At 45.6% G+C, this 12,264-nt stretch overlaps 1 protein-coding gene across 1 annotated transcript in view; it reads left to right on the top strand.

Moving 5' to 3' along the window:
* The first annotated feature begins 7,098 nt into the window (after nt 1-7,098).
* The window catches only part of CCDC84 (coiled-coil domain containing 84), a 12,438-nt gene continuing 7,272 nt past the window's right edge, over nt 7,099-12,264 (top strand). Inside the window, exons 1-3 of the mRNA XM_012655410.1 lie at nt 7,099-7,276; nt 7,388-7,551; nt 7,975-8,073. Coding sequence (XP_012510864.1) covers nt 7,157-7,276; nt 7,388-7,551; nt 7,975-8,073 — 383 coding nt within the window. The 5' untranslated portion in view covers nt 7,099-7,156. The remainder of the gene's footprint in view (nt 7,277-7,387; nt 7,552-7,974; nt 8,074-12,264) is intronic.

The raw sequence follows: 12,264 nt of genomic DNA on the forward strand, positions 1-12,264 counted from the left end.
CATTATATTGATCTTTTAAAAGTTATACTTGTAGGTCAGTTATTTTATCAATAAGATTCATTTCAGGGTAGTGAAGATGGCCTTGTAAAGTATTTGTCCCATTCCTAGGTGTGAAGGCTGACAGGGTAAAGAACCACTAAACCAATAATGGATGAGATGCAGCTCCCACCCCACAGGGGCTCACTTACAGTGCTACTGGCAACCAGGGAGAACAGCACGAAGGGATATGCGATGTTCACATCCAGACCCCTAGAGCCTAGCACGGGACCTGTTAGGTAGTGTCTTAGTCTGTTTTGTGCTGCCATAACAGAATATCACAGACTGGGTAATTTATAATGAATAGAAATTTATTGCTTCATAATAAACAAAAAATTAAAAAAAAAAAGAAATTCATTGGCTCACAGTCCCAGGGGCTGGGAAGTCCAAGATCCAGAGGCCTCAGCTCTTGAAGGCCTTCTTGCTGCATCATCCCGTAGCCCACAGTGGAAGGGCAAAGAGGGCAAGAGGGTGAAACAGAGAGAGAAAAGGGAACCAAACTCACCCTTTTATAAGGACCTCACTCCTGTGATAACAGCGTTGAGGTCAGGAGTTCAAGACCAGCCTGAGCAAGAGAAAGACCCCCACCTCTACAAAAAAATAGAAAAAATTAGCTGATGCCTCTGCACTCTAGCCAGGGTGACAGAGCAAGCAAGACCCTGTCTTTAAAACAAAAAACAAAAGAAAGAAAGAAAAGAAATGAAACGTGGTGCTCCTGAGAAGCACAACCCATGTCCTACCAGACCAAAATCTCTGCATGGGGGCAGAGCCCTCATGGCCAGATCACCTCTCATTAGGCCCCGCCTCCCCAACACTGTGGCACTGGGGACTAAGTTTCCAAAACATGAACTTTGGGGCACACATTCAAACCACAATGGGTAGTAAGGCTACACTGTTTGCCATGAATTATCAGTAGTCACTTTCGGAACAGGCAGACTCCGTGTTCCCTGAAAGCACAGAGAAAAGAGCAATTAGCTCCAACTGAAGTAGCCGGGGAAGGCTTCTCACAGGAGGAGATGCTGGAACTTGGTCTTTTTTTCAGGTCTGGAAAACAACAGCTACTCTTTCTTCAGAAGTGCCCAAAGCCAACCCTGGTCTGTGGGAGCTGCTGATGCTCCAAGGAGGCAGAAGTGAAGGCTGGGGAGGTGGGGAAGATCAGGGATAGGATGGGAAGAGCACACTAGTGCCAAGGAAAAGAGGGGACAGACATGTGCACATGCCCTTTCCCTAACCCACCCACTTTCTTCTCCTGGACTGTCTGGATGCTAATCTCTATGCAATAGCCGCTGGATGAGTAGGTGGGAGGACCAGGCCCAGTCATTTGCTCTGAGCCCACCCAGCGCTCTCGTGCAGCCAGAGCCCCTCATCTACCACCCTAGTCCATCCAACTCCCAGGAAGGAGCGGGTCCTAAGCTCTGCTGTCACCTGATTTGGCCACCACTGGTCCACCTCATCTGCACTTTGTGCACATCCTCATCGCTGTCCACATTCCTGTCAATGTCCGGTTTAAGGTGCAAGTGGATCCCAAGAGGCAACAGGTCAGAAGCAAAGAACAAGACAATATAGCCTTTGTGGAAAAAGCAGCACTGAGAAAAACCTGCCTTTGCCCACTCTGCTCTCTAATAAAAGATCATACTCAGCTGAGTGCAGTGGCTCAGGCCTGTAATCCTAGCACTCTGGGAGGCCGAGGCAGGAGTTTGAGACCAGTCTGAGCAAGAGCAAGACCCTGTCTCTACAAAAAATCGAAAAAATTAGCCGGGCATAGTGGCACATGCCTGTAGTCCCAGCTATTCAGGAGGCTGAGGCAGAAAAATTGCTTGAGCCCAGGAGTTTGAGGTTGCAGCTGAGCTGTGATGATGCCACTGCACTCTAGCCCGGGTGACAGAGCAAGACTCTGTCTCAAAAAACAAACAAACAAACAAATAAATAAATAAAAGATCATACTGCTGTACCCTCACTCTTTTTCTTTATTCAACAACTATTTGTGGAGCATCTTCAATCTGCCAGGCCCTATGCCAGGTGTTAGGGATACAGTGAAACACCAAGTGGTTCCTCCCTCACAGTGTTCAGTCTAGATGGAAAGGTATTAAACCAATTAATTATTTGCAACAATGCACAATGGTAATAAATGTTAGTAAGCTAAAGATTGGGTTACTGTGAGAGAAAGCAATATGGGTATCCAACTTAGACTGGAGGACATGAGAGAAGACCTTTCTAAGAAAGTGACATTTTAACCAAGACTTATATAAGTAGAAGTTAGCCAGGCTAAAGAATGGGAAGGAAAAACATTTTAGTAGAGGAAATAGAAAGGACAAAGCCCTGGAGGTAGAGATTCACCTTGGCCTATTGAGAGACCAGGGATAAGACCATGGAAAATAGATTACAGTAAGCAATGGGAGAAAGACCCAAGGTGAAATTAAGGAGGGAGGCAGGGACTAGACCAGGTAGGCTTTTCTAGACTATGACAAAGGATTTGGATTTTCTTCAAGCACAGTGGAAAGTAACTTAAGTAACTGACATAACCCATTTGTTGCTGCTGTTGATCATGATCAGCCACTCACTGAAAGTGGCTTGTTGGGGGAAGCCAACATGGAAGCAGGAAGACCCATTAGGAGGTAACTGCAGTAATCCAGGCAGGCTGGGGCAGCAGCAGTAGAGACGGAGAGAGGTAGATCAATATGATGATGTGTCTTGGAGGTAGAAAAAACAAGTCAAGGACTGACTGGATGCAGGAAGAGAAAAGACAAAGGTGACGCCAAGGTTTTTGGTTTGAGCAATTGGGTGAATGGTGAGGAGAGGAAATCTGTAGAAGCAGCAGGTTTGAGCAATTCTGTGTTTAGAATCTATGAGACAATGAGGGTGGCTATGTCAAGTAGACAGTTGTTTAGAAGAGAAGCCTAGATTGAAGACGTAAATACATTTGAGAGTCATAAGTATATTCATGGTATTTAATATCATGCTCTATGTAGGACATAGAAAGATATTCACAATACGCTGGGTGTGGGGGCTCACACCTATAATCAGAGTGACTCAGGAGGCTGAGGTGGGAGGATTGCTTGAGGCCAGAAGTTTAAGATCAGCCTTGGCAATACAGTGAGACCCCATCTCTAACAAAATTAATTAGCCAGGTGTGGTGGTACGCACCTGTAATCACAGCTATTTGGGAGGCTGAGGTGGAAGGATCACTTGAGCCTTGAGGAATTCAAGGCTGTAGAGAGCTATGAGCCACTGCACTCCAGCCTGGGTCACAGAGGAAGACCCCAACTCTAAAAAAAAAATTACAACACATTTTTTAGGGTTAAAAAAGCCAGTAGCAGAACGGTGCGTACAATATGATTCCAAATGTGACAGAAATTATGTTCATATAAGCATAGCAAAGGTCTTGAAGAATATGGATAACAAACAGCAATGGCCATCTTTGAGGACTAGGTGGGCAAGAGAGAAGGGGGACTATTTATAGCCTCTGTAAAGTTTACAATTTTTAAATAAGGAAAGCTATCCATGAGCTCATTTGGTAGCTTGATACTACTAATTAGCAGACTGTCAGCTGCATGCTTTCTGTGCCCTTCCCTGCACAAACTCCCACCACTAAGAGGCACCTTAACCTCAGGGTGCCTGAGTTTTTTGTTTTTTTTTTTGAGACAGAGTCTCACTCTTGCCCTGGCTAGAGTGAGTGCTGTGGCGTTAGCCTAGCTCACAGCAACCTCAAACTCCTGGGCTCGAGTGATCCTACTGCCTCAGCCTCCTGAGTAGCTGGGACTACAGGCATGCGCCACCATGCCCGGCTAATTTTTTTCTATATATTTTAGTTGTCTGATTAATTTCTTTCTATTTTTAGTAGAGACAGGGTCTCGCTCTTGCTCAGGCTGGTCTCGAACTCCTGAGCTCAAACAATCCGCCCACCTCGGCCTCCCAGAGAGCTAGGATTACAGGTGTGAGCCCCTGCGCCTGGCCGGTGCCTGAGTTTTGATGGTTTTACTTAGCTTGGCAAACATACACAGAGGACCACCATCTGCTAATTCTCAGGAGTCAGGCATGAATAGGACACAATCCCTGCACTTGAGGGGCTTTTCAACTATTGGGTTTTCAACTGACTTACTAAACAAAAGTGATGGCAGGATGAGCAGAGGATCTTGGAGCCAAGAAATTAATTCAGCAGGGACAACTCTGGAAGGCTTCACAAAAGGGGTGACATTCCATTCTTTCAATAAATATTGATTCAGAGATTACCACCAGATAAAGTCACCAGCTTCATGGAAATGACATTCTAGTTCATATTTCAGAAACAATACAAATCATTTAGAATTAATAAGGAATTTACGAGACAGAACTGGAAAGATGGCCAGTGTGGTGATTCACACCTGTAATCCCAGCGCTTTGGGAGGCCAAGGAGTGAGGATCACTTGAGGCCAGGAGTTCGTGACTACCTTGGGCCACATGGCTAGACACTGTCTCTACAAAAAATTTTAAAAATTAGCTGGGCATGATGGCATGTGCCTATGGTCCCAGCTACTAGAGAGGCTGAGGCAGGAGGAGCCCAGGAGTTTGAGGTTACAGTGAGCTATGATTAGGCCACTGCACTCCAGCCTGGGCAACAAAGCAAGACCCTGTCTCAAGACAAACAAACAAAACAAAACAAAACAGGAAAGAAGAAAATTCCAGGCACAGGGAACCAAGGGCTCAAGGGAGATGCTAAAATTCATAGGAGCTATAGGACTATTGGAATATTGCTCAGAGGAGGGGCTGGAGGTGGTCAGCCAAGGGTAGAGGAGAGCCAAGAAAATTGGGAATCATGTTGTAAAAGGCTTTGAATAGCTTGTCAAGGGAGTTTAGATTTGTCTGATGGCAATTTAGAGGTATTAAATTAATCATTAATCAAGAAAGTCATTTTGTAGACTTTCTTAGGACCACACTGTGGAGGATATATGGAGCAGACACCTGGAAACCAGTTAGAAAGGTTTTACATGAATCCAAGCAAGAAAGGAAGGAAATTGAGATGAGGTAACCTCTGAGTATAAAAAATGGAGGAAGACTTTAAACATCTCAAAGTTCAATGAATAAGACAACTTGAGCAGGGTGGATGTGGGGTTGAGTAAAGGAATGTCAGGTGTGTCAAAGATAACTCACCCCAAACCTTAAGGCTTTAGCTTGGTGGTATCATTCATTGGGAGGATGAAAACGGGATGTCTTGAAGAGGAAGATGTTGAGTTCCATTTCAAACTAGCAGAGCCAGATGGCAGCTGAATACTTGGTGGTGGAGAACTTTAGTGAGAAGTTTCACAAGCAAAATTACAGAGGGCTAAGGAGTTACCAGAAGTTGAGGCAGATAGTGTAGACTACTCTGAGAAGCACTGAAAACATGAGAGAAATGTATGCTTGGGCTGATCCAGGGTTGGGGTTTGACAGAATGAGAGGTCTTGGAAGGTGAAGTGAAGTAGGGAGTTGCCTTGAGAGTGTGGCTGAAACGTGGCTGGCATCCAGTGAGTAAAGTGAAGCCAAGAGGACCAGACCTAGACCAGTGTTTCTCAGGCCCGAAGGAGCATCAGAATCCCCTCAAGGGCTCATTAAACCACAGACTGCCATGCCCCTCCCCAGTTTCCGATTCAGTAGGTCTGGGGTGGGACCCAATAATTTGCATTAATAACAAGCTCCCTGATGCTGATGCTGGGGCGTGGGGGGAGGGCACATTTTGAAAACCACAGGCAGAGAGCACAGCCTGTGGCAGCAGGCAGATTTTTGAATAATTTTCTATGTGAAAGGATAAAAAGTCAAGTCTCCTTCAGGAATGGAGGTCCCTCTGCAGTTAAAGACTAGATTGAAGGTAAGGCTGCATGGGAGGATGGAAAGTGGTAGTCAGAGTAGAACTTCAGAGTTCAGATTCACAAAAGGAGCAAAGTCCAGGAATGACCCTGCCAAGGGAATGATGGGAGGTCAAGGAACTGAGTGTTAGAAGGGTCATCGAAAGGAATCACATCTGGCAGAGGACAGAGTTGAGAAGGCAGCTCCAACAGGAAGTCAAGATCTTAAGGAGTCTGGCTACTCTCTGGGCCTGAATCCTGCGGAGTTGACCATGTACCGACCCACAGACATGGCAGCCCATCCAGGTTAGTGCACCAGAACTAGTAACAAAGTCTAAGGGAAGTTTGGGATTCTGGGCCAACTCTGTCTACTTATCCTGTAAGTAAGGTCTGGGCTAGGCCCCAGGCTTTCTGGGGGAGATTACAGGCTGGGGACTTTGGCCTTCTGATGGAGCAAGTCACCTTAGCCCCTAAGGTTTAGGGAAGCAGGACCAACAGGGAGACTGCTGATTCTGGGAGAAGGGGCTTGCAAAGAATAAAAATTCCACTACAATTGCACTTTTACAGATCAAAAATGACGGCTAACCCTCAGCAACGATGCTGCACGCTTTATAGTATGCCCTTTACAGCTTCACAGGAGCCGCGGTGAGAACACCCTCTGGGGTGACTGTGATTAGGTATTAGATCATGGTCACCTCCAGCAGGTGTTTCTCCACAGCCTGCCGGTACAGAGGAGCACCAGAGCTGCAGGTGCTGCCTCCACTACTCCACATCTGTGCAACCTTCCACAAAGTTCCTTTACCTCCTCCACCCCTCAGGTTTCCCGCCTGAAAAATGCCGGTAAGGGTCCAGTACTATTTGGCACAACAAATAAAAAAAATAAAAATAAAGAAAATGTCGGTAAGCCACCACAGGGCGTTACTGGGAGGATTCAGTGAGGTCATTAATGTAAAGCTCTGCACACACAGCGCTCACCTAGTTACGATTTGTAACGTTGTCTAATATGGGTCCTTGCCAATGCCCGGGGACGTGCGTAGCCTGTGGTCCTCACTTTGCGGCGCGCGCTTTCCCGCGCATCTGCCTGGCTCTGCTGAGCTGCTTTGCTCGCCCCGCGGTATCTGGGAATATCGCTGCCTCGGGGCGGGCGGCGGGGGACCGATCCGCGCAGCCGCAAAAGGTTTGCAGTAGCGCCTGCCTGCCGCTGGGGGCCGCTGGAGCCGCTGGAGCCGCTGAGTTAGTCCCTCCCCAAGGGGTCAGAGGTCAGGGGTCACCGGTTGGCGAAGGATCGGCTGCTGGTGAGGAAGATACCCGGTACTGGACCTATGACGCCGGCGCAGCGCTGTCCTCTGTGCCGCCAGACCTTCTTCTGTGGTCGCGGACACGTCTACAGCCGCAAGCACCAGCGGCAGCTGAAGGCAGCTTTGGAACGGCTCCTGCCCCAGGTGCGGACGCGAGGCTGGAGGGAGCCGGGGATGCGGGGCAGTGCAGTGCGGACCTGAGGGCGTGTGATTTGCGGGTCCCCCTGGGGTTGCTACTTGGCCTCTCCCCCGCAGGTGGAGGCCGCCCGCAAGGCCATCCGCGCCGCCCAGGTGGAGCGCTACGTGCCCCAGCACGAGCGATGCTGCTGGTGCCTGTGCTGTGGCTGCGAGGTGCGGAAACACCTGAGCCACGGAAACCTGACGGTGCTGCACGGAGGGCTGCTGGAGCATCTGGCCAGGTGATAGCCGAGCTGACGGCCTCCTCCAGCACGGACGCATACATAGTGGGAGAAGGATTTGGAGTGGGTGAAAGGAAGGACGCTTTTGTGATTGGATCAGGATGGATGGGTTGAGTCACAGGCATTGCCAAACTTGAGGGGGTAAAGGTCTTATGGCTGCCATGGTCCCAGTGGTGCTGCTGGTGGTCTAGCTGGGAAAGCGAGCTTGGTCACCGCCCATCACCTCCCCTCAGATTCTCACAATTTTACTGAAAGAAGGGAGGAGACTGGAGATCTTGAAGAGACTGGTGACTGTGTTCCTCTCTCAGCCTTGCTCCAGGCAGAAACCCAGATCTGTCTGCTTTACTTACCTAATGAATGCTTAGATATCTGAGTAATACTTTATAATCTATCACTGAAATTATTCATTCTCTCCATTCTCAGCCCAGAGCACAAGAAAGCAACTAACAAATTCTGGTGGGAGAACAAGGCTGAGGTCCAAATGAAAGAGAAGTTTCTGATCTCCCCCCAGGAGTATGCACGGTAAGACACTGGTCCTGAAAGATGAAGTAGCAGAGTGAGTTCTCTGTATCTTTGTCAGGTATGGGAGATTCCTCTATTTTTGGAAAGTTCAGTGGGGACTTTGTTAGTACCTACTCTCTTCATTGAACTCAGTATTCTAGGCACTATATTGGGCACAAAAGAAGTGTGAGAGAGTTCTTGAGATTTATAATCTAGTTGGGGGATGGAATTTAGCAAAGAGAATGGTTATATAGTAAAAGTTGACTATAGTCAACTACATAAATGTGAGACACAGAATACTGAAGTGCTTTAGGAATAGAAGAGGTTATTTATAGTGTTCAAGAAACTGGCGCTCACCCAATACCCACTTTTTGTAGTTTTGGACTCTATTTTAACTGTACTCGGGAGCCTGAGAAACTGAAGTGCAGAAAGCTGGCCAGTATCAAGGGAGTGTGAGCCCTGAGCTGCTTCAGGAAGAGAGCACAGGCAGCCTCACTATGCCACTTTTAATTGGGACCATACTAAGACTATGGGTTGTGGAACCCAAGAGGATCTCAGAGCCAAGTGTTACAGAAAAACTCGTGATATCATTCCTACCTACTCGGTGTGGAGACTAATGAGGGGACAGTAAGAAATGCCTGAATTCTACCACCTTCCAATCTGTGGTTCAGACTGGGAAGAGACAGGAAACTGAGGACAAAAAGCAGTTATTTCTCACACCCTGACCCAGATCCATACAGTTTTTGGTGGGTAAATAAAGGATAATTAAACAGAAAGTTATAATTGAGAATTATGAGGGTAGACCCTTTGAACTTATGGAGTGATTGCCAGGATATTTTAAGTGGAAAAGAAAGGTATAAAAGAACGTATGTTATGTCACCTTTTGCATAAGAAAGAAAATAAGAAAAAAAAATATATGTATACACCCAATTGACCCTTGTACAAAGGGGTTGTGACCGCTTGCACAGTTGAAAAATCTATGTATGCCTCCCCAAAACCTTACTGAAAACCTTACCAATAACATAGTCAATTAACACGTATTTTGTATTACAATAAAGTAAGCTAGAGAAAAGAAAGTGTTATTAAGAAAATATTTGGGACTGCAAACTCGTACAACCTCTGCGGAAAGCAATATGAAGATACCTCAGAGAACTACAAGTAGAACTACCATTTGATCCAGCAATCCCATTACTGGGCATCTACCCAAAGGAACAAAAGACATTCTATAAAAAAGACATTTGCACTAGAATGTTTATAGCAGCACAATTCACAATTGCAAAGATGTGGGAACAACCCAAGTGCCCATCAATACATGAGTGGGTTAATAAAATGTAGTATATGTATACCATGGAGTACTACTCAGCCATAAAAAACAGTGATGAACTAGCACCTCATGTATTATCCTGGATAGAACTGGAGCCCATTCTACTAAGTGAAGTATCACAAGAATGGAAAAACAAACACCACATATACTCACCATCAAATTGGTCTTAACTGACTTAACTGACCAACACTTAAGTGCACACATAGTAGTAACATTCATTGGGTGTCGGGTAGGTAGGAGGAGGAGGAGGCTTGGGTACATACACACCTAATGGGTGCAGTGTGCACTGTCTGGGGGATGGACTCGCTGGAAGCTCTGACTCAGGTGGGGCAAAGGCAATATATGTAACCTAAACATCTGTACCCCTGTAATATGCTAAAATAAAAAAAAAAAATCTTAAGGCAGCTAGGCATGGTGGCATGTGCCTGTAGTTCCAGCTACTTAGGAGGCTGAGGCAGGTGGAAAGATTGCTTGATGCTTGAGCCAAGGAGTTTAAGGCTGCATTGAGATATTATTGCCCCCCTGCACTCCAGCATGGGTGACAGAGCAAGACCCCATCTCTAAAAAAAAAAAAGAAAAAAGAAAAAAATCATAAAGAATGAAAAATGTATTTACTATTCATTAAGTGGAAGTGGCTTATCATAAAGGTCTTCATCATCATCATATTGGGTAGGTCTGAAGGGGAGGAGGAAGAGGAGTTGGTCTTGCTGTCTCAGGAGTGGCAGAGATGGAAGAGGTGGAGAAAGAAGAGGAGGCAGAAGAGGCAGACACAGTATGACTTTGCAGAAGTACATTGTAATTTCTGTCTTGTGTTTGGTTTCTCGTTTCTTTTTTTTTTTTTTTCTTGGAGACAGAGTGTTGCTCTCTCCACGTAGGTAGAGTACAGTGGCGTCATTGTAGCTCACTGCAGCCTCAAACTCCTTGGCTCAAGTGATCCTCCTGCCTCAGCCTCCTGAGTAGCAGGGACTAAAGGCGCACACCACCACACCTGGCTAATTTTTTCTATTTTTAGTAGAGATGGGGTCTCTCGCTTTTGCTCAGGCTGGTCTTAAACTTCTGAGCTCAAGTGATCCTCTCCCTTTGGCCTCCCAGAGTGCTAGGATTACAGGCGTGAGCCACTATGCCTGGCCTCTTAATGATTTTTTTTTTCTTTTGAGACAGAGTCTCACTCTGTTGCCCGGGCTAGAGTGCCGTGGCGTCAGCCTAGCTCACAGCAACCTCAAACTCCTGGGCTCAAGCAATCCTACTGCCTCAGCCTCCCAAGTCTAGAGTGCCGTGGCGTCAGCCTAGCTCACAGCAACCTCAAACTCCTGGGCTCAAGCAATCCTACTGCCTCAGCCTTCCAAGTAGCTGGGACTACAGGCATGTGCCACCATGCCCAGATAATTTTTCTATATATTTTTAGCTGTCCAATTAATTTCTTTCTATTTTTGGTAGAGATGGGGGGGTCTTACACTTGCTCAGGCTGGTCTCAAACTCCTGACCTTGAGCGATCCACCCGCCTCGGCCTCCCAGAGTGCTAGGATTACAGGTGTGAGCCACCGTGCCCGGCCTTAATGATTTTCTTAATGGTGTCTGGGAGGCCAACTCCTCTGCTGCCTCTTAGTCAGCAGAAGCTGCCTCTCCTGTCATCTTGACATTTTTTTAAGCCAAACCTCTTTCTAAAATTATCAAGCCATCCTTTGCTGGCATTAAATTCTGAAGTTTTAGATCCTTTACTTTCCTTTTGCTTTAAGTTGTCATACGGTGACTTCACTTTTTCTCAAATATTAGAGTCTGTAGGTATGCCTTATAGCAATCCTGTACCCACATAAAAGCTGCATTTTCAATACAAAATAAAAAGGTATTTCACAAAAAGTACAGAGTTTTTGTACCTTCTGGAGTAGCTGCAGTGACAGCTTCACAAATTTCATTTTCTTTTTTTTATAGTGGTCTTTCATTTATCTTGAAATGGCAGGCAACTGCAACTGCAGACCTCAGTCTACAGTACTTATCAAGCAATTCAGCTTTTTCTTATGTCATTGTTATTTATTTTTTATTTCCCACCCCTCCCTTTTTTATTTTTATTTTTTTATAATGTCACTTATAAGCACTCATGGAAGTGCTTCTTGGGAGCACTTCCAGCATCACTGGTGCCACTTTGTGTACGTTCCATAGTGTTATTCAAGGTTTACAGTATCACACTAAACATGAAAAATATGTGACGACTGTGAGCGATTGCTTTTTATTGCGATATGCAGTTTACTGGAGAGACAGCTTATGCATGATGATTAGCATCACATGGCCTTTTAAGCAGATACCGGCAACACTTAAGCTTACTGCAATAGCAACAGGAGGTGGCTACAAAATTACGACAGTAGTATGGAGTATAGTTGATTTTATGCAGTTGTGATTTAATACTGCATCTTTGAATTTGTTTTCATTTATCTTGACAGTGAATGGCACCATGTATGGTCTGCGTGTATAAGTTTTGATAAATTTTAACTTTATAATTGTGTATATTTTATGTTAGTAAATGATAAAATAGACTGGTATCTACATATATGTTGTACATTCATGACATGCCTTTTTCTTGATTTTTTTTCCGTATTTCTAGGCTACATGGTTTGTGTGAGTTTCTAATTGTCACAAATGTCCAAAAAGTTTGGAAAAACAATCCATGCATAAGTGGACCTGTGCAGTTCAAACCTGTGTTGTTCAAGGGTCAACTGTACTTGCTTATTTTTTCAAGAAGGAATACATAAAGGATAATCAAGAAACTACTGAGCTGGGCATATGACTCATATCTGTCATCCCAGCACTTTGGAGGCCAAAAGGGAGGAATGCTTGAGGCCAGGAATTAGAGACCAGCCTGGGCAACATGGTGAGACCCCATCTCTATAAAAAAT

Source organism: Propithecus coquereli, unplaced genomic scaffold, assembly GCF_000956105.1.
Source record: "Propithecus coquereli isolate 6110/MARCELLA unplaced genomic scaffold, Pcoq_1.0 Scaffold477, whole genome shotgun sequence".
NCBI lineage: Eukaryota > Metazoa > Chordata > Mammalia > Primates > Indriidae > Propithecus > Propithecus coquereli.